The 27,902-nt window shown below is 48.5% G+C and overlaps 1 protein-coding gene across 1 annotated transcript in view; it reads right to left on the reverse strand.

Moving 5' to 3' along the window:
* Positions 1 to 418: 418 nt before the first annotated feature.
* LOC144154000 (coiled-coil domain-containing protein 6-like) overlaps positions 419 to 27,902 on the reverse strand; it is a 33,934-nt gene continuing 6,450 nt past the window's right edge. The window contains exons 3-7 of the mRNA XM_077685808.1: positions 24,032 to 24,175; positions 19,262 to 19,668; positions 13,169 to 13,269; positions 3,533 to 3,720; positions 419 to 3,471 (exon numbers count right to left, since the gene is read on the reverse strand). Coding sequence (XP_077541934.1) covers positions 3,310 to 3,471; positions 3,533 to 3,720; positions 13,169 to 13,269; positions 19,262 to 19,668; positions 24,032 to 24,175 — 1,002 coding nt within the window. The 3' untranslated portion in view covers positions 419 to 3,309. The remainder of the gene's footprint in view (positions 3,472 to 3,532; positions 3,721 to 13,168; positions 13,270 to 19,261; positions 19,669 to 24,031; positions 24,176 to 27,902) is intronic.

The raw sequence follows: 27,902 nt of genomic DNA on the forward strand, positions 1-27,902 counted from the left end.
GGCTTCTTTATACGTAGACTTATATGGAGACTTGGCCAGACCAAATCGCACAGCTTGAATTAACGAGCTTTCACTGTATTACTAAAAACAGATTTGCATAGCGTTATTTTTATGCGCCTTCTGTATTTCGAGTCAAACAGTTTTTGCATAAAAAACGTTTCCAGAAGCCCATAAGAGGGATTTTTCCCATGTAGTGCAATCACTAATGATGCAAACTGACAGCAGCTGCTCGAGCCTTTATGAATGCATTTAAAAAATGAAGGGATAAAACATTGTGCAAATCTTCCAGCACTGAATAACCATTATGCATAGAAGCAAGCAGGAGCCCGAAATTTCTTTTACCACAGGCTGTGAACTTTCAGGGCATGTCCTTAGTTAAGATGTGCAGCAAGAACTGCTACAGGAAGTGCTTCGAAACTGAAAGGCACAACATTTCGTGTTTATTATCATGAAATGCATCCAGAACCACACCAATAAACAAACCTTAAGTCCTGTGTGCAAAGATAGTTAGAAAACTGACAACGAACACCTGTTACAACCTATAAACGCACAAATTTGCATACACACACACAGACGCACATGCGCAAATGTGCTAAACCAGTGCCAATAATTGATCAGTTTGGCTGCTTTTTTTTTTACCTTTTTTCATTTCAGAGCACCCATACAACTCTTCCAGCCCACAGAAAGTGGGCACACTCAACTGATATCACAGTCAAAAGCTACAGCAATATCTTTCAGCAACAAAAAGCAGAACACAGGGAGGAGAACACGAACAAAGTGCAGATTTGCTTGGGACCTTCGGCATACTGCCACTCGCACGGTGACTTTGGATACTGAAGCCCTCGCGCACAGACGCCACAACATTAAAAAGCAGCTCCGTGCCCTTCTGTATTGGAAGCCTCAAAGCACAGAAGACCCAGAACTTACACGAGTCAACAGTGCCAAAATATGCTCACAGAACAGATAGCGCAAGAACCACGGTGTGGACAGACTGGAAACAGGGGTCTGTTGACACACAACATCAGTCAGCCCGCACCATACAACATCAGTGGAAGCTTGCCAAGTGGCTTTTACACTGACCGTGAAACAAGTTTTCTTAGCTCATGTCATCGAGTACTCCGGTCTCGGAAAGCTCTGCACACTTTGGCTTAAAAACACTGTTGGCCACTAGTAGGGCCTAGTTGCCAACAATACAAACTTACCACTGCAATAGTTGAACAGCAGCAGAGAACTATACACTGTTTCAAGGAATCGAGTGCACACATCCTCTTGCATAACACTCTCGTACCTTCGAGGCCTATGCTGACAAGAATTTACAGCACAGGCCGACTACTCCAATTGTTGAACAGCAGCAGATAACTATACACTGCTTCAAGGAATCGAGTGTACACATCCTTCTGCATAACACTCTCGTACCTTCATTGCGTATGAGGCAGACTACCGCAGTTGTACAGCAGCAGCAGCAGCAAAGAACTGAACATTTTTCAATGTTTCGAGCATTCAGAACACTTTCGTACAAAGATACAAACTCTAAACAAACCAGGAAAGACTGACAAAATTAGACTCAAAGTATGTACAAACAGTTGCCAAACTGCATTTCTAGTAGAACAGATTGTCGCACCAAAAGATTGCGCACACTTGCCTGAAATTCTGTTGTGGCAAAAACCACAGCTGTTTTAATGACTGTGGGGTGCAGAAACACTAAGGTTGCGTTTTAAATATTTTATTCTTAAGAGCTTTTGCCTACCAATTGGGCATAGTGGTTAAAAAAAAAAAAGTCGACTGCACGAAACCTATTTCTTGGCAATGCAACAAGAATTAGTTCTTGTGTGTGGGCGAAGCCATCCCTGGATCGGCTCTGACACACAGAATGGCAAAAGGCTGATCCAGCAACAGCCACAAGCAAACCCTGGGTTTTTCCACTGAAAAGTAACTAGCTTCGCGCACTCGCAGTTTTTATTTCAAACCATGAAATGCAATCAACAGATACCATTTGATTGCAAATGTGAGAGTTGTCTGGACAACAAAAACTCGCTAGGGTCACAACACCCCGCAGTGTTGCAGCCAGGTTACCAATGCACAAGCTGCTATGCTAAACTTTCACAGACAATATCCAAATTATTACTGGGCTCCTTTATTGCCTAGTTCGAGACAACAGTGAAACTTTATTTTTGAGCAGCTTTCATACAAGTGTTGTAACCTAATTTCAGAGACAAATAAACCTATGTGAAGTGACTAGAACTGCTTGGGAGTCAGTGCTTGCTTTGCATTCCATGTATCCACCCATACATGCCACTTCCTTTTAGTAACCATAAGCTCACTTGATGGCACAGACATGCTAACAGCATTAGTTGCAGGCACAAATAACTGGCCTGTTTTGGAAACAGAATGCCTTGCCAATTGTGCTGCACTGACATGACAGACTGTCAGTAATAATGCCAATGCAAGCTGCCCGAACAAGCACAACAAGTAACGGGGCTTCATCCCCCCCCCCCCCCCCCCCCCCCCCCCCTCCCTCCCCCCCGTTTGTTGAAAGGGCAAATCAAAAGGTCCTGCAATGAAGTCTTCCCACTCAATAAACAAAGCAAACATTTTCTGATCCCCCCCAACCCCCAGCACCAAGTCTGGTGAGCTGCTGCGTGGCGACGCTGTTCCAGCAGGCAACCTCACAGTCAAGATGTCAGGAAAAATGCAAAAAAAAAAAAAAAAAAAAAAAAAAAAATGCAAAAAAAAAAAAAAAAAAGAAAAGGACAGGGCCAGTGTTAAAGACATATGGACGGCAAAGGAACAAAGGAGGAAAAGGCAGGAGTGTCAGCGCCCCTACGCTAGCACAACAAAAATGAGGTATGCAGCGGTGAGACTGAAGAGAGGAGGAGCCCACCCTGGCTCGGAACACCAACGTGCCAAAAGGACACAGTGAAAGTAAAAAACTGCGTGTCACCTTTCCTGCCCATCTATAGCGCCGAAAGGGGACAATAAAAGTTAGAGCCCTGTTATATAAAATTGTGGGTCCACAACCTGCTCGAGGACATTCTAAAACAAGGCCTTTGCTTGCAACAAATTTGTTGGGGGCGCGAACTTGGCCAGGCAGGGACAGTGAATGAGCACGCCATGGCCACCAAGAGGGCCCACCGCACCCTGGCCGCAGCCATGGGGAGTGCAGACCTATTCCTCCAGCTCCAGTCATGTGCCCTTAAGGGGCACCGCATACCAAACAGCAGCCGTTTCGACAGAACGTTCAACGCAATGTCCAGAAAAGGGGAGATATGCCAGCATTCCAGGGTGGCTGACTGCCTGACAAGCCGCCAGTCAGTCCATCATGGGGGACGCGGGCATGGTAGGGGGCGCCGGGTTCACAGTGGCTGGGGCAATGGGCGACACGGCCGGGGCTATCGAAGGGGGGGGTGGCACCTTGGAGAAGCGCTCCTGCGACGAGGTGCGCACGCGGGCTTGGTTCGACGAAGGGAAGCTCTGCAATGCGAGACACACCATCAGTGCTGGGCCACAGGCGGACCACAGGCGGGGTACTTACAGCCGGGTGAGGAGGCAGCATGCTCACAGTGGGCGGGGATGGCGAAGGCAGCAGGAAGGTAGCCGGGGGCACCGACGGGCCCGTGGGATGGAAGAGGGGCTGGCCACAGGCCTGGCAGCGGTTTAGGGACGGGCTGAGTGCCTCACGGGCCAGGATGCCCACACCGGGACCGCCGCTAGCCGGAATCCCTGCGAGAGACAGATCCGGGCTTAGTGGCCCCCTTCTTGGGGAACTGCAACAGGGGTTGAGCAGCAGCCCTAGCAAGGGGGTACAAAATCCCCCCTTGCCCCAAGAAAGCGTTTGGTTAGGCTGTTTCGATGCAGCCTAGCAGCTTCAGTTTGCACGGTATGCACAGAACACCAAGCAAAGGTCTGACCACAAAAGAAGTGGTGTCCATCCCGCGCTTCGAATCAATGGATGCAGTTTGTTGTCTACATCAGAAAAGCGGCTGTTTGGGGGCGATGATTGAACACGCATCCTTGCCAGCGGCTTAGTCATCGAACCACTCCTGCGGATAACACATGTCAAGCATTTATACTTTAGAGGTGTGTGACACTTAAATTATGAAATGCAATAAGGTGGCACGTTTAGGAGGGACGCGGGGATCAAATTGCGAATAGTGACCAAGAAATCGTCTTCTCCAAAGTCACAAAGTCGCATTTTCAGATTGCACGTTTTATATTCTATGTGTTTCCAAAGTTTCCCCGCCAAAACAAATTGCGAAGTGCCAAAGAAAAATATTTATGTCAGCTGACGTGACAAAATATTCGGCAAAATGACGAAAACACGGGACTTTTCGGAGTGCTGTATCTTCGGAACGGTGCCACTGGGTGCCGCCATCTTGGTCTGGTTAGATAGACAGACTACTTCCGTTTTCCGGCCACTCCTTTTGTCGCCACTCACTCAGACGCACCTGCTGCGGTGGCTCAGTGGCTAAGGCGTTATGATGCGGGTTTGATTCTCGCCCGCGGCGGCCGCTTTTCTAATGGAGGCGAAAAGCAAAAACGCCAGTGTGTACGAGATTTCGGCGCATGTTAAAGATCCCTACGTGATAAAAATTAATCCGGTGCCCTCCACTATGGCGTGCCTCATCACCTGCGTTGCGTTGGCGCATTATACCAAACAATCAAATCACTCGCACACGCACAAATGGCAGAAAAAGAAAGAGTGAACTGAAGCAACCAAGAGATTCTAACACGCAATTGGCTATCTGGCCGCATTCACTGAAACGGCTCTCTTGATTAAGCGACACCATAACAAAAAACCCCGGCAGTCGGGTGTCAGCGCATTTTACCTGCACTGTGCTCTGCCGATGTTTTCAAGGTTTCCCGGTTGAGCTGGTTACAGCTTACTCGTTTCATCTGTTGTGGTACCGAACAGCGACACTATTGCTATCACGGCAATAATGCTCGAGATCGTGTGCCAGATAGGGAAGTGCGCGGCTCGGAAGACACATCTAAAACGTGCCCACGACATCGCTGTGGTTCGTCATTGAGTAGGAAATGCGGTGCGTGCGTGTATAATCGGGGTTCTTGAAGTTAACTTTTGCACTCATTGCGATATTATAAAACAGTGAGTTATTGCCGTGTTTCACAGCGAGCTCGCGAGCTTTGGGAATGGAATGATAGCCTTTCCAGTAGTTGCAGCGCGCACTGCATTGCCGCGACGTGTTTGGGCAGCGGCCGATAGCAGGATTGGTTGGTATTGCACGCAAGTAATAATCGATGTACGTGAAGTGAAATTTAATGGTAAAAGCGAAGTGGCTAAACATAGCAAGGTTACCTAAACTACGATTGTTGTGAATGCACGCACAGGGCATTGTAAAGGGGGGTTCGCAATGAACCGTCGCCCAGCTTGCTTCGAGAAACTTTTGCCGTGGCTCTTAACTAGTTCATAGAACGAAGTCTGGGATAACAAAATAATATTTTTAGTCTTAAATTAATTGTAAAGGACGCCTTAAGGGGAGACGCCGGTCGAAAAATTGCAATGCTTTTTTAAAATCACTTTTTTGTTATGTGTTGCCTTTCCATTCTTGGACTATAATATTTTATTTCTGAAAAGACCAGGTCACAATTCGCATGAGAAATTAATTAAAAATGTTAAGTGGACAGAGGTGGCGAGAGAAATAGCCAAATGTTGCGAAAAGTCTGCCCTTCTAGCGTCTATCCTATGCGAGAGCATGCCGCCACTGGCTCCATTTTCCACTGGTCGTAGTCTCATTTTTTCACAGAAAATAAAAGGAAAACAAGAAAAATTTGGCGCCCACCTCCTCGCGAGGGGAACCCTGTGTAGATGCGACGCATCGTGGGGTTTACTTGGTGTTTCCGTTGGACAGATTCTGAAATCGCGTGGAACGTGTCGGGAACGCGTATGATTATTATGTTTTATGAATATTATTATGTTTTATTGGCCAATCTTGGTCAATCTCTCTAAGTGGTATGCTTGGGGCTTCGCTGTCGCAACGACCTTTACTCCATCATTGTTGCTGTAAGTGGGAGCTTCTTTTCTTTTATTGCAAGTGTTAATCATTGCCCCATCATGCGTTGTATCAGTAGCTTCTTGACGTAGGTTGAATGAGTCAAGGATATAAGGCGCGTTCGTAGCATATGATTCTGTCTCGGTTTTGTGGCGCAGTGGGAAGAGCACCATGTACCTCGCGTTCCGCCCACAGGGTCGTGGGATCGAAACCGGGCGCCGCTATTTATTTTTTTTACAGTGTAGGGGGAGGGGTGCGGACGGACAACGCCGTATGGAGGGACAAGGCGAGTGAATGAGATGCAGTCGCATCTAAAAATTTTTTATGTTCAGCGTTTTGAATTGCCCGCCAAGGAGCGCACGGCTGCCATTGGACGGCGCCTGATGGCAGTCCGATTCAATGGCCGTGCGTGTCCGCAAGTAGTACTGATAGATCATTTAACGAAGCTTTCTCCGAATTTTCCCGGTATGTCCAGCCCGAAAAAAGCGTGATTTCAACAACTCGAAGTATAAAATTGTATGCAAGTACAGAGGAAGACAACAAAACGTGCATCAGAAAACGACCTGGACGGCTACCGTCCTCGATGCTCTCATGGCCGCTAGGCCTAACACCACCGCAGATCACTGCAATCGTGCATGTGATATCAACTCCGATGCGCAATTCGTGCAGTGATCGGCCTAACTACAGCGCTGGAGGGTTCCAACGACTTGCTACGCTTTGCACAAAAGGTTCCCTTCACTGTGACGAAGTTTTGTGTGGTGAAAATTGCATTTCGCTGAATACTAAAGTCTCAAACTTTCAAACTTGATTTTCTCATTTTCAAATTTATGATAACTTTCACGCTTTGTGGGAAGATTCTCGGAATCTTAAAATTGACTAACGAAAACGAAATTTGGCACACATATACTTGAAGATATGCAGAGTGCAGTTATTTACTTGAAATTGCGATATTTCAAAAAAGAAAATCTGAAAGCATTAGGGTATGTTCCTCGGCAGTGGCGGAGCAGACAATTGGCAACTTGGAGTAGCGCTTGGAGCAGCGAAAACGAATATTCGGAACACACTTTCCAGCTTTTGGAGCAGGTTGTTTTGGACCACTTGCATTGTCTTGCAAGGACTACTACTCAGAGCCTTGCAATTCCTCAACATGCAATTAGAGTGTGAAAAAAGAAGAGAGAACCACACTGACCATAAAAGCACAAAAAAAAAAAAAAAAAAAAGCTTTTAGCTGATTTTCCCAAAAATTTATTTCAAGCAGAAAAACAAACATTGCACAAGCAAAACATAAGCCTAACTATCTACATAAGTTTGGAACTTCTTTTTCTGCAAAGAATGCAGGATTGAAAAAGCTTCCTCTGGCCCTCCTTTAGAAGACTCCGCACTTTGCACATCTGCAAAGCACTTTTTGATCACGCTTTTTGAGATGAGATCAGAATTGCTCAACATCCCCTTCGCTGAATCGATTTCGGCCTGCAATTCTTGCTGTTTGCCAGCCTTGCTTGTAGCACTGGAATGACCTGGCTTTGGTTTCTTGTTTCGTGGTTCTTACAATGCTTGGCCTTCAAGTCACTGCATCTGACGTTTCCATTGTTGTTGTTGAACACGTTTATTTGAGAGCCCTTCACAGCTCTGATTAACTCTCCATTCAGGGGCACTACTGCTGCATTAAGGCCAAATCTTCTGAGAACGACAATAGCATATGCCTATTTTCACTGAAGCCTCTCTCTACATCTGTGTTGCCATGCGAGACGCTTAACTGCGTTTTTACAAGTGCTCCCAGTAATGGGTACTTTAGGGCCCCATCACTTAGCTTTAGCCCAGAGATCTGCTAGAACTCGTACAGCCAATAAGAGGGGCTAATGTCAATGTTTTCTGTCGTTACAAGGCTGAATTCATCCATTAAAGACTGCACCTGGTGAGGTTCAATTACTTGCAGAAGCTCCTTAGCCAAGTTCCCAATGGATGCAGCAGAACCTTCTACACTGAAATGCTTGGGTTCAAGCAGCTGAGGTCCTTCAGCACACTATTTCTAGGTGGAGAGAAAAGCTTGTTGCCTTGATGATCGACTAACTGGGTTACGCCCTAGGTGTCCAACCTTAGCGATACAGCCTTAGTTACGCCCAAGACTGTAAAGTTTGACATGCTTTAAAGGTCAACTGCACTCAAATTTCACATCGGCCAAATTTGCTGTGAACTTGCAATGCACACCACCAAACCAACTGGGACATGACTGTGAAATGCGTTGTTAATTAGAGACATTCAAAATAGCTCCGTCGCACGCGACGCTGCACCTACCGGCAGATTGCGCAAACAGCCAAGAAGCGCAAGTGACATTGTGGCCGGCCCTGTGCTTTTTCCTACGGCCAGCCAGGAGAACCGGTCAAGCTCCGCTCAGCGCGTTTCTCCAAGGGATGCGGCGAGGGCTAAGCGCTGCACACAGGTTTGCTCCGGCCAGCCGGCCGCTTGCTCACTGGCTGGGCCAGCCCCTTTAAGGCACATTCCCACTGGCGATTCGCCTCGTCGCGCGACGGCGCGCATCGCACGATGAGGCCTTGAGGTGGTGTTCGCACTTGCGAGGAGCGATGATGAGACTGCGTTCAGCGCAGCTGTTTCCCGACTTGTACGACCTCGTTGGTGCGTCAACCATTCGCAGTGAAAGAAAATGTTACGCGACAAAAGCAGGTAGAAATCGAAGTAAAACACATGCTACTAACCTGGAGCAATGCCGAAAGCATTTGCGGGTTGCGGGAGGAGCAGAAAATAAACTCAAGAAGGCTCTTTTCAACATATTATTGCACGAAGAAATGCACACGCTTGCTTTCACGCCACAACAGCCGCATCACGGCCCACAAATGTCGCTTCTTTTCACAGGCACAAAACTCTGACGCCTCCGAACTCTACGCGTGTTTACCAGTCGCCGATAGAACGAAGAGGCTGCAAGTCAACCTACCATCTCGCTGTCCACCTAGCTCTATACGATGATTACTTGCTTTTACAATCCATACACGCTTCTCCACACTGATGAGTTCCACGCTATTCGTTGATTAGTGCACGCGTACGCTGAAGCCACTGACCAAAGAACCGATGCACACGGGAAGTTGCTTGCCGGCCCGACCCGGCGGGTACAGCGATAGCAGGCCAAGCGCCTGGCCGAGTGAGCCAGCGGCGGTGGCGGCGGTCCTCGCCCGCCCGCCCGCAGCGTTTGCATACCGGATGTAAAGAAACGTTTCGTTTCCGGCTACGTCAGCCTACTCCGCGGCCATGATTGGCTTACCGGTTTTGCGGGGCCGTCGCGCGACGAGGGAATTCGGACCGAGAGCGATCTGCTCCGCCGTCGCAAAGCGACGGCCGGCTCGTAGCTTTTCGTCGCGCGACGAGGCGAATCGCCAGTGGGAATGTGCCTTTAGCCTGGCCATAATGGCCGCGCTATTCTCAATTTCCCTTACAAAATCTCTGATATTTGATGGTTGTTTGCATCTGGGATACTCGTATTTCAGCTGTCGGATCTTGTATCTCGCAGTCTTTTCAGGCGGACTATACGGAATAACATTTTCAAGAGGTTCAAATTTTGATTGATTGATTGTAGGATTTAACGCGCCGACGCAACGCAGGTGATGAGGCGCACCGTAGGGGAGGGCTCCGGATTAATTTTGACCACCTGGGGATCTTTAATGTGCGCCGAAATCTCGTATACACGGGTGTTTTCGCTTTTAGCCTCCATCAGAAAAGTGGCCGCCGTGGCTGGGAATCGAACCCGTGACCTTGTGCTCAGCAGCGCAATGCCTTAGCCACTGAGCCACCGCGGCGCTAGGTAGGTTCAAATTTTGAGTGCAGTTGGCCTTGCACGAAGGCTCGCTGGTTTTCGATGTCTTGAAAAATTTCAGCCAAGTCTGCTGCTGACTACCTTGCGCAGGAGTACAATGCCTCGTGCCCATTGTATGCCGCGCAGCAAATTCGATTAGTCTGCTGGACCTCTCGAATCATCCAATCGTGGAGCCAAAGGCTGCATCACCGAAATTAAAACATTTTGATCCTGTTCCCAAACGTGAGAACGCAAACACGTAGGAGAGGCCAGGTTCCCGCGGTCAAGGCGGCCATTAGGCGCCACGGCGCTCATGAATGTCGGCATCTGGAGTAGCGCACTGCAAGCGAAAACCCGCCGGCCACAACAGCACTTTGTTGCCTTCATTGGGTGTGTTCTTTCGAAGTGCTTTAAACAGGAGCCATGCTCCCCAAAATGGCATTATGGCGACGGAGGCCACAAATAGAAGTGGAGGTGGCAATGCACGCGACCTCCCAGCGTAATCGTATCTCCCAATCTCCCCTCCGCCGGCACGACCAAAGGTGTCAACAGTCTGTCAGTCAAATCTGTGGTCATATGCACTCAGAGATAATATACTGCATAACATGTGCGCGTGTCAGGGCTAACAGGAAACAGAAAAATTAAACGTTGAGGTGCTATCTCACGCAAAATGGCAGTACGACATTCAGTTTTGTTTTCGTTCCCGGTAGAAACTTCCATTACCCTGCGACTGTATTGGCGCAAACATAGAGCAATTATTCAAATTAACATGCTTTTGGAGCAGCATGGAGCAGGATGACCCTCTTGGCGCAGCAGTTCCACCACTGCCTGAGTAATTAAAAAAAAAAAAAAAAAAGGGGGGGGGGGGGGGGCGGCGGCGACTAGACTTCCGAATTTATTTTTTTGCGTATATCCAATTCTTGCATGCAGTTTTTCATAGATAACTGCACTCTGTGATATCCAAAGGGTTAAATAAGCTACAGCAAGGTGCCTTTCGGGAACATTTGCTACATGTAAAAGTTTCCACAAAAATTTTACAATTTGCTGTTATGTATGACATAACTCAAGAACTATTTCAGCCTATTATTAAATTATTAACTATTACTAATGGCATATTTGAAATCAGCAGGAAAAATCTATTACTGTCTTAATTTTCAAACCTGTAGTGCAAATAATAATAAAAATGGTGGTTGGTTGCTCTGTCATAGGAATCGGTAAAACACAAAAGTGAAATGTGCAGTGAAATCTGCAGCTGAGCATGATTTGGGGGTCGGCGGCTGTCTTGAAGGTGTGCCCGGCGAGCGACGTCCTGCTGGCGGGTCGTTTCGGCAAAGGTGTACTGGCATCATTTCCGTGACGGATATGATGCCAGTGAAATCTTGGTGTATCCCGGAATAAAACACTTTCGTGTTAAAAAGTTTCGAAGAGCATCTCCCTTAAGGTTGCAGCGTTTTACAATTTGATATTTTTAAGTGCACATTATATTGTCTATTTTGGTAAAGCTGTAAGCATGATTGTTTTGCCTGAAGGAGAAGAGCATGGTATGCTAATAATAATTAATGTTGTAATTGTGTAAAACAAGTATACATTCTGCTTTCAAACAGCTCTTGTTATGCTTCTGATGCCCCGGTATAACCTTTTGACACTGAACAGCCCCATGTATTAAGCTATAGCTTCAGCAAGGTTATGACACCCAGAATTCAGCTGAAAGTCTGTTGGCACATTTATATATAAAAAAATATGACTCACTCTTCATTTTGGAGACAGCTATGCACTAGGCATACATCAAGTAACATTACCCTAGTAGCCCAAGTAAACTTCTTGGTACACTAGGTAAAACTGGTGCTTCTGCCAACTATAGGCCTGCACATAAAAACCTCCAATGAGCCAGGAAGCATCCCAGATGCACCAATTCACAGGGCAAAGGTCTGTGAGGTTGTCCTTGGTCTAGGTCTAGGGTGCAGTTTTTTTAAGTCTTCGTAAACTTAAGAGCTGTGCATTTTATGCGTTCTTCGTTGCTTGTGGAAAGGATACCATGGCAACTACTGGGCGGATTTTGACCCTGTCCGTTTTATTTCAATCCTTGAATTCTGCAGGGTATGGCACTACCAGTGTTTCATTTTAGGGCCTAGTTATTTTATGTGATATTTACGACCGAATCAGTTGGGCACTACTGGGTATGGATGAAAATAATGTTCGTTAAAAATAATGACGGGCGTAAAAATAAATTCTAAGAATGTAGTGTAGTGTTTTTTTGACTACAATTGAAAAGTACCCAGGACTTCCTACCATGTGTCAATACCTTGCTAGACTTTCCACGAGCGGGAAGCACGTGAACCTTTTTAACACAAAAACTACTCAAGGTATCATCATGAAATTTTAAATTTCACCATTTGGAGTGTTTTCCAATGTGCCTAGCGATCTTCATTACTCCACGTCAAAAAACAAAAAGGTTTGCTCCGATACCCACTTCCGCCCTTAACTCTTTCGCGACCACGGAAAAATGGCCGATTTTGAGTACTTCCAGAAAACTTTTTTTTCACTTGAGCTACTGGACACATTTAGCATTGCTACGCATAAAATTGCAGCTTTATATTTCTCTTTTAAATGCATAACACCAGTTTTGTGAAAGGTGTAGTTATTGAGAGTTTATTGGTCAGTGAATAATAATAATAATAATAATAATAATAATAAAAACGCAAAAAAGTATACGCAAAACACAAATAGGCGATTTTACTGAGCCTAAAAATTATTTTAGGAATTCTAAGATATACGAAATGTTTCTACGTTCCTAAGATTCAATGTATACATCAACGCTGTACACCAAGTAATTTTTGCAGGCCCACCAACCTGACGGTTGTGCTATTCCGCGAAGCCACTCTAGAGTCAGTCTCTCTCTAAAATATGCATCCACGTGCATTTGTTTGTGTTGTCACACAAAATCCTTATTACTGCAGCTATATATATATATATATATATATATATATATATATATCACGATCACCTTTATATGCTGTGTGACTACAGCCGCTGCTGTTATTCTGACGAAGGCCGGTCCCTCGGCCGAAACGTTAAACCTTTTCTTTTTTCGACGTGTGTCTTTCTTTTTTTGCTACGACTTGCCGGTGTCCAAGAAATATTTTCCTGCAATATATATATATATATATATATATATATATATATATATATATATATATATAAAGCTCTTGAGAAGCAGCAAGCGTCGCTCTGCAGCGCTAATTTTACATGAGCAGCAGGCTATCTTGAAAATGATAACATGATACTGCACGGTGCACATTGTCCAGACCCTGAAAGTAAGAAAGAAGAAGAAAAAAAAGAAGAAGAAAAGTCACAGAACCTGGGCTCAGAGGCCTCGAAGAATTCGGCGATGGGTTGTAAGGAATTGGGCTGGACACAGTCCTTGGGCGCATCCCATGTGCCGACATTTCATTAAAGTGCCTGAAAAGAGAAGACAGATCCAATTACCCACATTTCATCCATCTCAAATGTTTCCCAGCCAAACACTTTCATGCGCTGTTGCCTTTGCATGCGAGCACAGGTCGGTAGCTCCCTGTCTACACGTGTTCAGCAGTTTTACAAATAGCCTGCTCAGACCAGTGCAAACCTCGTAGGAAGATTGTATTCTACAGAGTATTTCTTGTAACATCACTATACACGATAGCACAGAGCAGGTTATTAACCAAACAAATGAAAGCCACTTCCATCTAGACTAGATTGGCCTTGTCTTCAGCATGGACTGGTAGAGCACTATCAAAGTAAAACCAAACATTATACTGGAGAATGCAGCTGAAAACATTGCATGCCAAAATATAAGCACGCCTCCTGTCAGCGTTTAAGTTCGATTGTTGTTTTATATAGTATTTCTTTATTTTCACGTGCAAATGCAAGTAAGTAGGTTGCATTGCAGTTTAGTGTAATAGTGGCCAGCGTTGACCTTAGCGGCTGTTGAAACTACGAATGTCGAAGCTAAAAAATGCCTTCACAAATGTTTCACAATGATGCCAGCAATATAAATTTGGGGCACGGGTTTGAAGTGATGTTATTTCATGTGGACAAGAGGACAGACTATTCTTAGTTGTTGGTCCATCGTTAATGGCAGAAAGCTGTAAACAGTGAAATGACTTTTGGTTTATTTCCTAACTTCAGGGCGAGACAGCTGAATCAAATTTTGGAGCAGAACGACATTTATTCACCTTAGGAGCCTAAAAAAATCAAAATTTTGGCAACTCGCAAGGGGAGGGGGGGAAGGGAGGGGAAAGAGTGTACTTTGCAAATCGGTTTTGAACGAACATAACACTGAAATAGCCTTTCAATAAAGCTTTGCCTACCAGAGTATCACAAGGTACGAACTGCACTACCCTTTCACAAACCATTTTTAAATTCTTAGCTCTATGCATAGATAGCGTGGAAAGCCGTTGAGAATATTGAATTGAAAAACTAAGCAATTGTAAGGCATTTTTATTATGTGAATGCCGAAATTATTATTTTTTGTAATCCTAGGCTGGGCTTTACACACAAGTGTAGACTTGTCACGGCAAAAGTTGCGCAAAGCGAGGTGACAGTCGTCGCACCCCACCAGCCCTCCCATTTCAATCCCCAAGGTGCACGTTCACTATGATCGTAATTTGAGTAACGTTGGTATGTTTAGCCACCTCCCTCTTGGCATTAAATTTCACGTCAGATAGATAACCCATTATTCCTAGCGTGCAATAATAGCCCGTCCCGCTATCGGACACTGCTTGAACATTTTGTGGCGATGTAGCCTGCGCCGCCACTTCTGCAGTGTCGATCGTCCCATTCCAGTCGCTCGCAAGCTCGCTGTCAAAGGCAGCAATAACTCAGCGTTTTATAACACCACAGTGGGTTCGAAATTTCACTACAAGCACGCACCGCGCCTCACACTCAAGTCCGAAACACGGCGCATTCGCGGGCACCACATTGTTTTTTGATGAACTCCCGCCTTTCGAGTCGCACAACTTCCAGAACAGATCGAATGACTAAATGTAAACCCAGCCACCCCATAACCAAAAACACGGTAGAAATCAGCGAACAGCACTCTGCCTGAACCACAAGTAACTGCTTCGCCCAGCGGCCATGTTTTCCAATCTTCACCACACCAAGATGTGGCACCGCCCAGTGATGTCGATCCCGAGAAACGGCGCTCCTAAAATTGCCGTTTTTTCATTAACTTTTTTTCTACAGGACTTTGCGCTGATTTTCGATGGGAAATCTTTTATGCCGTCAGTAAGCATTTTCCCCCACTGGAACTGACGAGAGCGTTAAAATCCTTGGCTCTCAGACTGTTTTGGAGCAGCTAGGCGCAATTTTAGCAATTTTAAAGCTTTTGGAGCAGCCTGGCGCAGGAAAGAAATTTGTATCGAAACTGCGCAATATGCACAGCTGTCTCACCCTGTAACCTTGGTGCACACATTTTATTTTTCCAACACAGAGAAGCCTACACAAACACACGAGAGAGAGAGAGAGAGAGAGAGAGAGAGAGAGAGAGAGAGAGAGAGAGAGAGAGAGAGAGAGAGAGAGAGAGAGAGAGAGAGAGAGAGAGAGAGAGAGAGAGAGAGAGAGAGAGAGAGAGAGAGAGAGAGAGAGAGAGAGAGAGAGAGAGAGAGAGAGAGAGAGAGAGAGAGAGAGAGAGAGAGAGAGAGAGAGAGAGAGAGAGAGAGAGAGAGAGAGAGAGGGGGGGGGGGGGGGGGGGTGCTCCCCCAAAAGGACCTTTTCGAAGTAGCAATCTGCACAACCGTGCACTCACGGTCCGCTGTTTTCAACCAACACTTGGTAGAAGCAAGCTCCACAAACTCAGCCGTCGGACTCATTGCGTATTGGCCAACTCTATCGCTCGTTACCAGCGCCAGGAAATGGTGCACTGACATTGTTGCGCCTGGCTAATGGCAGCTATGATCTCGACAAAACTTTCTCCCAGATGCGTTCAATGATCGGACAGGTCTCGAATGGAGACAGACATGCTGCGCATGCAGATGATAATGGATGTGTAAAAATCCATTACCCGCCTTTCGTGAATAAAATATTTCATTTCTTGGAGGTTATCAATGCTCTTTACAGTCATGATTACCGATCCAGTTCAAGACAAACGCCACTAACGCCAAATTTTTGAGGGTATTTGCCAGAAAACCCTCAAAACAAACGCCAATTTAAATGCGTTAAAATGAAGAAGTTCTTGATAGCTTCGGATAAAATAATCTGAGTGTAATACTTCGTACACCTCTACATTAACCCTAAAAAAAAAAAAAAAAAACACGAGTTCCAAAATGATTAAAAAAATTCTCCTTGATTATCAGTTTGAAAAACACAGCCCTGAACACAGCGTGAGCAGCTCCTCGTTAGTCAGCCTCTTGTAAACAGGCAGGACTGCCTTCCCCTGTGCCTTGGTGAGCAGTGGTGTGTGGGCAGGTGCCGGTTCACCCAAGCCTTCGGCACGCCTGTGCTTGCACCAGGATGTTGCGCCAGCTGGGCAGTACTTGTGACTGCTCGCACCATCGGACGAACAAGAGCGAAAATAGGAAGCCCAGATGGCCTGGTGCATGCCTTGAACGCTGCCCCAGTTGCTTGTGATGGCAACTTGGTAATAGGTTTGCAACTTCTGGGTCACAGGATCCTTCAGTTTTTCACCTCTAGGCAGCGGGTCCTTCACCTTGCGAATGTTGGTGCCAAGGTGCTCTGCCACACGATTGGCGCAATCTTCCTTCTGTCTCTGAACAGCGCCATCGTACACATCGGCATCTACAACTGCATTGTAGGCTTTCGAGTCGCCATCACCGAGGAACAATCCGAAGAGCAATGGCGTAGCATGTTCCTGGCTCCTCTGCCATATCCGCAATGCTGCTTCTGCTTCCATTGCATGCACTGAGCAGTCAACGTTTTTTTCGCACACAGCGGCATGGAAAGCTTGCCAAACTTCCTCTTCCTCATCCGGAAGGACCATGTGCTGACTGCAGGCTAGACAGAGTTTGACAGGACTAGTCCAAGCAAAGTCCACAACCATGCCGATACCATTGTGGCTCTTGTGGCCCCGTTTCTGCCACGTACCATCGTACATCACGGCAACGTTGTCTTTACCGACTTCACTTCTCATGCGCTGCTTAGACGTCTCAAGATTTTTTGAGACTGCACTCATTGCTGAGACTGCACTCATTTTTTGAGACTGCACTCATGCATGGCGTGCACCTTCCGACTGATAGCAGCAAATGACTTATGATGCATGGGCTTCGGCAGCCCAGCTATCGCAGAAAAGTGGACCAGCTGGTCATAGCCCATTCCCACAGAGCGTGCTGCCACAACAGCTTTCACATTTATCGTGAAAGACTCGTCCGACGCAACTAGCTGTGACATGTACAATGCGGAAAGAACACTTTCTGAGCAAGCAGTGTTTTCACATCGGAGCTCTAGATACGATGCGAGTCCTTTACGCTTCTCAGCCAGTTGTGAACTTGAACTTCCGATCGCCAACACGCCGGGCAAACTGCACCGCTCACTAGCAAGTTCAGTGCTGTAATGTCAGCAAACGCACGAATCCCCTTCGCGCGCTCTTTCTTCATTCTGAAAGAGTCCAATCTTCTTTTCGGAGGCACTCACGTACTCCAACGCAGCGTCGAAGTCGCACAAGTTGTCGGCGTCGCCGTTGCTAGACCTCGCGACCACGGGTGCACTTGCCGTTCGGCGAGTCTTTGGCGTCGATTTGCGCCGGCGTCCCTTAAATTTGTGCACAAAGTGGTACTTCGAGGGCCGATGAATAGCTCTGTTAGCCACTTTCCCAGTCATCATAACGCAGGTTATAACGCACAACAACTGTTTCTTAGCTGGGCAGTTCGAAGTGACATGGAGCCAGCAAGTAGGCTTCACCACATGCCAATGCGGAGCAGCCAATGGCGATCCCCGATTCGTACCACGTGACAAACATGCAGCAAAACATCGCAGCAAAAACATCCTTTTCTTTATTATTTTCTGCTACGCAGCAGCCCGGGCAACCAAGGTCATTGGGAGAACACGGCTCGGCCTATCTCCTCCCGCTGTCTGCGATGGCGTGCGGACGCGATGTCTCGGGCGCGCGACGCTTGAATATAGCGTACTTTCGGTCTTTTAACTGCCACCATGGGCTCTTTAAACGCCGTTTAATCTAATTTCCAGTTTGAATTAGGCTTTGATTTTTATTTTATAGATGGTAGACGAACTAATCGCGATAAAACAAGTGAAAACAGAAAAACGAAAATTTCCGAAAAATCAATTTTTCTAACCGCATCTCCCCTCAAAATCCATGACAAACACTAAATTCTTGTGAACAGACAGAGCCACTGATCATCCGTGTGAAAATCAAGGGTTTTCAAGGACCGCTAGGAAATGAACCTTTTTCCAGTAGCGTAGCCCTCTTGCGGCGGCCGCCCGAACCACACTTGAGGGAATATAGAGAACACAACCCCTTCTTTCCACCTGCCCTGTGCAGTTGAGAAAGCCGTCCCAGGCGCCACGCACGATTTTGGTGGCAGAGAAATTTTTCGATGGCGACCATAACGCCTACCTGTCGGCCGCTTTCAGGCCTTAGAGGATGGAGAACTTAGCTGGCTCGGCATTTGCAACTGGCTAATCCAATATGGCGTCGTTTTGTTTGCATTTTGCCCCCCAATAATGGTGGATTGGTCGCTGGGAGCGAGAGTAGCGCATGCTCAGAGTGCTACTGGAAAAAAGTCCATTGCAGGACTTTCAAGGCCTTGAAAATGACATTTCTAAACTGAAGAGTTTTCAAGGACCTGTGAAAACCCTGTAGACAGGCTGGGTTGGGAAAACAAGCCGAGAAAACTGGCAGAGCTTCACACATGCACGCAGAGATTGTGCGCATGCTTACACCGGAGTGGCCGACTGGCCAGCCGGTCAGGCACTCAACACAACCATTGATTATGGGGTTTAATGCGCCGACGCTACTCAAATGATGAGGTGCGCCATAGTGGAGGGCTGCGGATTAATTTTGACCACCTGGGGATCTTTAACAAGCGCCGAAATATCATACACAAGGGTGTTTTCGGTTTCAACAGAATGATCAGTTTCACTTGGTCATACTGGCCGTAATTTTCGCAAGTTCAGTATCAAAGTAACCGATTTATGTTGAGACTTGCGCCACGCAAGCAAATATTTGAGGTGTGATAGCTTGCACCTTCAAGTCTCTTGATTAAATAAATAGGGAGGGAAAGCAATACAGAGAGTGGGGGGAGGGAGAGGGTGTAAATATTTAGTGCAGTTGGCTTTTAACTCTGGTATAAATGGAAGCGTTGCAGGCCCCAATGAGACGATAAAAGGCAGCATCCAAGCTCAGAACTGCTCCCAATTTCTCGTCCAGTTGGCCAATCGATGTGTAGCAAAGGAAAAGACATGGACCCTGCCTTGCTTAGTGGTTAGCGGGAAGTGTTACCTCTCCTCGTCCATTTCGAGACTCGACTCCGACTCGGAGAGGTGTCGGCAGAGGGCCTCACGGCGGTCCATCTCGAGCTGGAGCTTGCGCTGCAGGCGCACATTCTCCTCGCGGATCTGCCGCTCCTCCTGCGCAAACTGGGCCACCTTCTCGTGGTGCTCCTGCTGCGTATCGTGCAGTTGCGCCCGCAGGCGCGCCAGCTCCGATCGCAGCCGGGCCACGTGTGCCCCGAGGGCTGCGGGGGTGGCCGTCTCCCGGCCGGGCTCCCGCGGCGACGGGGGCGCTGACGGCGGCTGCTCCAGCCGCTCCTGCAGCATACGCTTCTCCGCCTCCAACTTGTCCATGCGCTTCCACAGCCGGTTTACCAGGGCCTCCTGCTCCTGCTCCAGGGTGCACTCGAGCTCCACCTGAAGGCCACAGGAGTCGCTCAGGTACACCCACTGAGCCACCTGCTTCGACAACAGGCACTTCCACCCAGCTCCATCCTGCCCCAGCCAAATCCGCCCTCCTCTACCTTGGTATTTGACCACTCCACACAGCACACTGCCTCGCACGGCAATGCGACATCCGGCTGTATATTCTTCACATTACACGCAGACCTGCCTAACTCCATGTTTTCTTGACTTGAGCCACAATGCCTCTCACTTTAGTCTGCTTTTATAAAAATGTATGATGCACATTTTCTGCTCAAGCTCTTCAGGCTTGTCAACTTGGTTTCAACTGCGCAAGAAAAGACACGTGGACAAAAGCAAAGGACAGGCAGACAAACATTTGCCAGAAGCACCACTAGCTATTTGTGTCGCCTGTGGACGGCATCGTATACGAGCTTCCTCTTGCATGCGGCAAGATGAAGCTCGAGGGGGTAGAGTTGTTCGTTTTCATTTTTTTTTAAATCGCGGGGAGGGGGGTAAAAATTGGGTGTCATTTTTTGAACTGATAATTGGGAAAAATCGGGAGGGGGGTTTAGACCATGTGGAAATTCAGGTTGTTTCAGGTTAAATCTGCAGACGTACCAAGTAACAAACTCAGTTTATTTTAGATGGTATCACAAGCTTCCTAAATCTACCGTGTTAACATTGGTGTTTATTTCAAGCTAGTAATCGGGGGCGAGGGGGGGGAGGGACATCAGAGCTATCTAGAAAATGCTCTCCGAAATAACGTATTTACTCGCATAATCCTCGCACTTTTTTTTCGGAAAAGTCAATGTGAAGTTAGGGGTGCGAGAATTATGCGGGGAAAAAAAAATCCGGTGCACAGTGTTGCCAATTTGCCTTCTGCCAATCCCGCTAAATGTAGCGGTCGTTTTTTGTATATGTAAGCTCAGTGTTGCCAACAGCAGCTATTTCTTTTTATCTTATCGTAAACAGTCTCCCGTTGATCAGCGATCATGAAATTGCCGCCAGGCACGCCGAAGTGCCTGCCTGCGGCGCGGTTGCCGTGTTCGATCGCGTACTCTATCGCTTTCAATTTGAAAGCGGCAGTGTAGCTGGCGTTCTTCCCCATGGCGAAACGGCACCAAGCACAAAACAAACAGATCGGCACCAAGCATAAAACAAAGCAATCAAAAAGTTCTCATAATGGCAGCGAGCTATCCACCACTGACGCGAGTGACTCACTGCTGCTGCTCAACGACGGGACCACAACGGCGACACGACGACACGACAGTAGGCTGCGCGAACGCCGTCTAGTTGCGCGCACGCGCAACCGGCTCAAGGACAGTGAGTAGCGTGTTAGGGCGCCTGTTAGGGAGTAGCCATGCAGGTTGTTAGGGCGCCTGGATGGCCTTGAATACACAGCGCTCTCCACCGAACGGAGAGGCGGCGGGGGAGGGCGCGTGTTGGAGAGCGCGTGCACCATGCGGGTTTCGCGAGCAGTTGGGGGTGCGAGGATTATGCGAGGAACCAAAAAATCCAAGTTTTGCTGGCTCACATTAGGGGTGCGAAGATTACGCGAGTAAATACGGTATGTCATTTGTTTGGAAATGAGTCAGTAACCATGACAGTAAAGAATATTGACAAGTTCTAAAAAATTAAACATTTTATTCATGGAAAGCTGGTCATCGGTTTGCAACTCATCCTTGTTTACATACATTATCATCTGCTTGCACAACATGTCGGTCCTAACTCTTTCGTTATGGCGCCATAGGTGATCGGACACGGAGTTCCGATGATTTCCAATGTTCTGCAAAAGCCAAAACGGCGCCTGGCAGACAACTAATGCCACCTGGCGTGTTTATTGACAACTGTTTTGATTTTATTATGTTTTGTTGGCTTTTCGCGTGCGGAGACGGAGCTGAGAGCGAAATTTAAACCCACGACAGTGGCAAGTTGCGTGAAAATGGCATCCGCTTCACGGCGCGCTTCGCAAAAGCAGACAGCTGTAGCCGGGACTTCGGCAGCCGCTGCTGCTGATTTTTGTTACCCCAGCAGCAGTGATGACTCCACCAAAACAATACTAAAGCAAAAATAAAATGCAGCACTGCATGCGACGTTGCGAGAAAGTATTCTTTTTTTTTTTCTCCTGTCATGCTCTCAAGCTGGTGGGCGACAAGCTGGCTGAGCCAATCTGTAGCCGCATAGTGGCCAAGGAACCTTGTCCTCAAAGCTCGCAGCAAAGAGCAGGTGGCAGAAGAGCTCCTGCAAGACCGGGAGCTCGTTATATTTGAGTTCTGATGAAGGCACGCCCATTCAAATGGGCGTGCCTTCATCAAGAGGTGCTGCCAGGTAGGTTCGTTTTTGACTTCGTGCTGTTTTTAAAACGGGCTTCCTATCTGACAACCGAGTTCTACATTGATGTGCAGGGTCTGGACAAAGTACGACGGGGATGGATATTTTGCCAAATGCACCACACAGTGTCGCATTATCACCTTACGCGCGGAGCTTGCGCGAGCGGTTGGCGGAAGCCATCAAGGAGGTGAACCGCAGTCGTGGTAAGGCCAGAGCCGACCAGAAGGCGGCTTATGACCGAGCTCATCGAGACGTGGCGTACCAGGTGGGCGACACTGTCTTGAACCGGAACCACGTGCTGAGCGGCGCCAGCGCGGGGATTCGCGGACAGTCTCGCACCCAGGTGGGTTGGACCGTTCGTGGTCGCCGAGAGGATCTCGCGGCTAAACTACAAGCTGAGAGACCTAAGGTCGGGTCGAATCAGCGGCCCCGTTCACGTAGGCGAGCTGAAGCAGTACTTTCAGAGGAAAGATACCGCCGACACTCCAACCTCAAGCGCGCGAGAACACGAGCTCGAGGGAGGCGCGGAGGGAAGTCTCCTGGCGCACTGCTAAAACACCCGCAATCGGCGAGAGAAGTGACGGGGTGGGTTACCATCTCCTGAGGGTTCAAGCTTGGACGCCCAGGGTCCGATCGAGTGACCCTCCAACCACGACGCCACCACGCCAGGCCTGCTGCGAGCAAGCCGGGCCAGCAGCTACCCAAGGGGAACGAGAACCCAGCTGTTTACGCCAAAACAGCACCCTGCCACCCGTACAGTGAGCGAGCTGTGCACCGGGGCGCTCTCGCTGTCAGCTGATCGCGCCCTGCCCCAACGCTGGCAGAGGTGCCCGCCGAGCGAAAGCCATCGTCGACGCTTGGCCAACTAGCCACCTGGGAGGCAGCAGTATGAACGCGGCCTCCAGCCCGGGTCCACTCGCCAGGGGTCATCACTGCTGACCCGTAAGCAGCGGAAGTCGCCGGCGGTGCGGCAAGCAAACGCACCGTCGGCACGAGGCGAACCGCTCAGGGAAGTGACCGCCTGGTAGCAGCCTGCTGCTTGGGCCCTGTCCTCAAACGGCCCAGCCTACTTCACCAGCGGGGCCTGCAGACCATGGGCCGGCCGACAGTGCACGCAGCCAGCCTTGTGTGCAGACTGACAAAATCGGGTCAACCGGCGGATTGTGGCTAACTATGTGGCGGCGACGTGCGGTGCAACGTGGACTGTGACGCAGTTGCGCATGTGCTGGGTTGGACTGTTTGGACCCCGAGGATTGGGTGAGGCAGTGCAACAAACGGTTAGATCATCGTTGGCCAGAGTCTCTCGAGGTCGAGGGGCTTCGGTCTAAGGGGGGAGGGATGTGGGAAACCCGGAGTCCTGGCGCTTTCCCCACTCCTCGCCGCCTGCCGTCGAGGCGAGAAAGGGGGATTCCCTCTCTTCTCCGGCGGCCGCACCCTCTCCCAGCCGCGGCGCAGGTGTGTTGCAGCGGACCACTTCACGTGACCAGTTTGTCGGGGGGGCCCCGTGGGCCAGTCTGTGCGGGACGAAGGAAGGGGCTTTTGGGTTGCCGCAGTCGGACACCGCAGACGTGAGTACCGGAGCTCCGGATTGGCCTTCCTTTGTCTGCCTCTCTTGCGCCTTTCTCCTGCTCTTCGCCGGACGGCTGGATCAGGACGAGCGAGGAGTCGAACCATGTTATTGGAGCGTCAATAAACGCGAGTTTGGCCGTTTCGTTGTCTTGTGTGTTCCTTGCTGTTCTCTGCCGCTATGCCGGTCGGCGGTCCGTGGCGGAGTTCAGTGGCGCTAGCCTTGCGGCCGTCTCGAGTGCGAGATAGGTCGCCGTAAGAACCCTGGTCCCCACAGAACTACAAGCTCAGTGTACAAGTTACAGTTGTATGAATAACAACAAGCACGATTTGGTGCAGGTTCAACGCTAACTACTTGAAATGTAGCAGGGTTAAACTTTTGGCAGAGCAATTTCGTCACTGCATGCTGCTAGGCATCGCACTTCGTGTTTTCAAGTTCTCGTAGTCATTGCTCAGATGGAGAGAAACAAGAGCTCACCTTTTCACGGCGCAGCTGTTCCAGGTTGGCCTGTTTGGCCAGTGTCTGCGCTTCGAGACGCTCGATCTTGCGCATCAGCTTGTTCACAAGAGCCTCCTGTTCTTGCTCCAGGCTCTGCTCCAGCTGAACCTTCTCCTGGCGAAGCTGCAAGACAAGCAACCCACTGTACAACACAGATACTTTACACCATCTTAACCCCAATGCCAGGGAAGTGGATTGGGGATTGTAAACAAAGTGAGTGCTCACACGACCTGACTGCCGTAAACGGAAGTAAGATGGCAAGTTGGGCTAGTTGGTGCAGATTCAGATTCATGATGAAAAAACAGCACAAAAAACACAGGGACAAAAGAAGAGGGGAGGTCGCACAGCACTAAACTTGAAACTGAAGGTTTCTTAGAAAACACGTGTTTATACACAAAACCATACCATCGGGAAAACAGATAACATGGGGAATGCATGTGATCTGATCAACTGCACTTGACATCCTTAAACAGTGTGGTACGGGACCTGACGATAACCGTAAACGGTTATGCATGGTGTTTTCTTTTTCCCCGTAGCCACTAAATCTTTCTGCAGAGCAGTATAAGGGAATTTCAGCACCTGTCATCACGTTAGGTGGTCTGGCTTCCCCTAAAAGCATGGCATAGCACGAACATTGACCACTAACGTAAAAAAGAAAGAAAACAGCTTTAAAATAGGCGATTGTAGGCAGCATATTGCAATGGTACTTTTTTAACAATGGGTCCATAGAAGCAAACAGCTATGGTCGTATGCTTCTGGCTAAGCATGCCCATCTTACCCGCCGCGGTGGCTCAGTGGCTAAGGCGTTGCGCTGCTGAGCATGAGGCCGCGGGTTCGATTCCCGGCCGCGGCGGCCGCTTTTCTGATGGAGGCGAAAAGCAAAAATGCCTGTGTGTACGAGATTTCGGCGCACGTTCAAGATCCCCAGGTGGTCAAAATTAATCCGGAGCCCTCCACTACGGCGTGCCTCATCGCCTGCGTTGCGTCGGCGCATCAAACCCTACAATCAATCAAAGCATGCCCGTCTCCATCGGTGCTGGTCAGAAAGCTCTCGCTTTAAAAAGGGGCGGTGTTCCACTCCCCCTTTTTGCATAATAAGTAGCGGGATCCCACTACCTATTATGGTATTTGCATGTTAGCATGATTTAATGTTTTGCCACGAGATGAAGCAGCAATTATTTTGATGCAGACTTTTTTCCTTTTTCGTTGCACAGTCTGTCACGTTCTATCTTGCAATCTGCTTTGCGTACCGTCATACCAGCGTAATTAGTATGCTGTGGATAACTCACAGGCACGTCGTGCGGAGCTTTCTCACATGTACACGCATTCTGAATGCTTACTTAAAGGGATCCTGCAACACTTGCCATCGACTACTAGGAATGTATTTTGGGGTAATGTCTATTGCCCCAGCAATCTCCTCCCGCAAGAATTATGAAAATCCGTTCACTGTCACCGAAACTACGCGCGATGAAAAAGCATAAATGTTCCCTCTCAACTCAACCGCGGACAACACGACAAAAGCTGCGCGCTCTCTCCTGGAGAGGGGGGCGGCGCGCGGCGTTCTGTTCGGCGGCCTTCGATATGTCACAGGCCGGGGAGTTTCGTCCTTTTCCCTGCAACGTAGACGGGTCTATTTCCGGTCTGGTGCCACAAAAAAGCAGGCATGGTGGCCTGCTCGTAAGCAAGCGCTCAGGCTGGTGGGGCGTTTTTGGAGCAATAAACGTTTGTTGTCGAGTGGGCTCGTTGAAAGTGGAATATTAAGTTTGTCACTCAAACTCCGCGCGCACTGAAAACAAAAGAAACACCAAAAGCATGCGGACAGGTTCAGACATAGAAGAGGTTCATACACAGCGCCGACGACGGCTGATCGTCATAGAAAATGCCAGAATTTAGCCGCGAAGTTGACCGGCGACAGCCAATAGGACAGCCAGGACAGCCATGGCCCGATTGACGTCGCAGAGGCCATGCCAGGGGTGCATAATGAGGAGAATTGAAAAGAGAGCGGTTGGTTTTTCAGCGTCTTTCACGGCGATTTGCGTGCTTACCGCTTCACGTGCACGTGTAATATTTGGCTCGGGTGTTCCTGGAAGTCTAATCTAAACGTCGCGCAGGTTTACTTGCAGTGCACGAAGAGTGTTGCAGGGTCCCTTTAAATGAATTCAAATAAATTTACAGCATTGAGTACTAATGCTATTGTACCAACGCGAGAGACGGGCCAGCGTCACGGAACACCGTTAACAGTTTTGCATTCACCGTAGGGAATTCGCCCCACTTCCACGTTAAACTCCATTTCGCTTGTTTATTGCCCTGGCACTACCTCAGCCCGATCCCTTCAATGCAGGACATTATTGATGGCCCTCTCATTTAAGGTGACAGAAGCATGTCGTGACGGGAGCCGAGGCAAAATAAAGTAGGGTCAGGCAGTTTGTTTTCATGAACGCGCAACCAATATGCACGAGGACCTGGTCAAAATTTTGAAATGAGGCCTTCGTACGTGAATAGTGGCGATGCTCCAGCTGTCAAGCCGATGACTACGGCTTCAGTAATCAGGTACGTATGTATCCAGGCGCTAAGGCCACGTGCAAAGAAACACAGCAACCAGACCACGAACCAGGTTGGCGTAACTGAATTAGAGGGCCGCACTTTCAGGTCAAAGCAAAGCACGGTGTCGCACTGCTGCGAGCTGTCAAAACACTCGCAAACAAGGGCGCTAACATTAAAAAAAAAAAAAAAATGCCCTGTGGCAGCTGTGTCTACTGAATTGTGGTATTTAATATCTAATGTAATCGTATATCACAGCTGCCCACCGTAGCAGAGCGTGGAGGTAGGAAGCTCAGTTACACATCCGAAGGTCGCTTGTTACACCTATGGCGGGTGCCGGGCACACAGGGCCCTCAGCCACAATTTTCTTTTTGCTGCCTTGGTTTTGGTTTGCTGGGGCCCCGGGGCACCACTCAACACACGGACATAGGGCGCACAGGTTGGCGCCGTATTCCTGGGAGATGCCTACCAGGTCGGCTTACAAGCTACGAAGCTATTCATTGCGCGTCGGTCAAGGAGGGTGGGAGGAGAACGCCAAGCAGACTCGTTTCATGTTTTATGTGCGAACGCTTAATATTGGTAGCTCCAAGATTTCGCAGTATCAGCTCGCGGCGACAAACACCGCGCCGTTCGTATATATATATTCTCCACCCCCTGCTTCTAGATGCTATTCCCCACCTACTGGCCTGGGCACACAGCGCCAGCCACTGAGACGCCGGTAGCCATCGGTGCCACGAACAGTTTGTACACAGAAAGCTATGCCTCAAAAAGCCTGCCAAAGCAAGAGCCAACCTAATGTCGCCACAGGCCAGACGCACTTGCGCAGCTCGAAGTTCACTTTAACTTGTGCTGCCGCAGGCTGCGCGGATTTGATTACTCAAAATGCAGGGTATGCGTTCTCGTTTTCGTCGCTGGTGCTCCCTTTGAGATATACCGACGCAATCATTGCCACAGACTAAGTGGCGGGAAGGCGCCAGCGATGGTCACGCCGTCGTCTAATAATCACCATTCCATTCCCATTCCAGGGAAGACACTTAATCCCATTCCCATTCTATTCCTACAAGCATTGTACTCATTCCATTCCGGCAACTCGAAAAGGTGGAATGAATCCGGTGATTCCAATACCGGAATGGCAACTCCGCAACACTGGTGCAGAGTAATTACGAGTGGCACGCATTCTTCGTTGGTAGCAGTGACGCGCGATGACCACACCCCTTTTCCATATCCAGGTGATTCAAATGCATGTCAAAAATCACGTTTTCGTTGCAAAAATGAAAACAAAACTGATTTTGAAAGGCCACTTTCTGAT

Source organism: Haemaphysalis longicornis, unplaced genomic scaffold, assembly GCF_048455015.1.
Source record: "Haemaphysalis longicornis isolate Haplotype H1 unplaced genomic scaffold, Haemaphysalis longicornis Haplotype H1 scaffold_1, whole genome shotgun sequence".
Classification (NCBI taxonomy): domain Eukaryota; kingdom Metazoa; phylum Arthropoda; class Arachnida; order Ixodida; family Ixodidae; genus Haemaphysalis; species Haemaphysalis longicornis.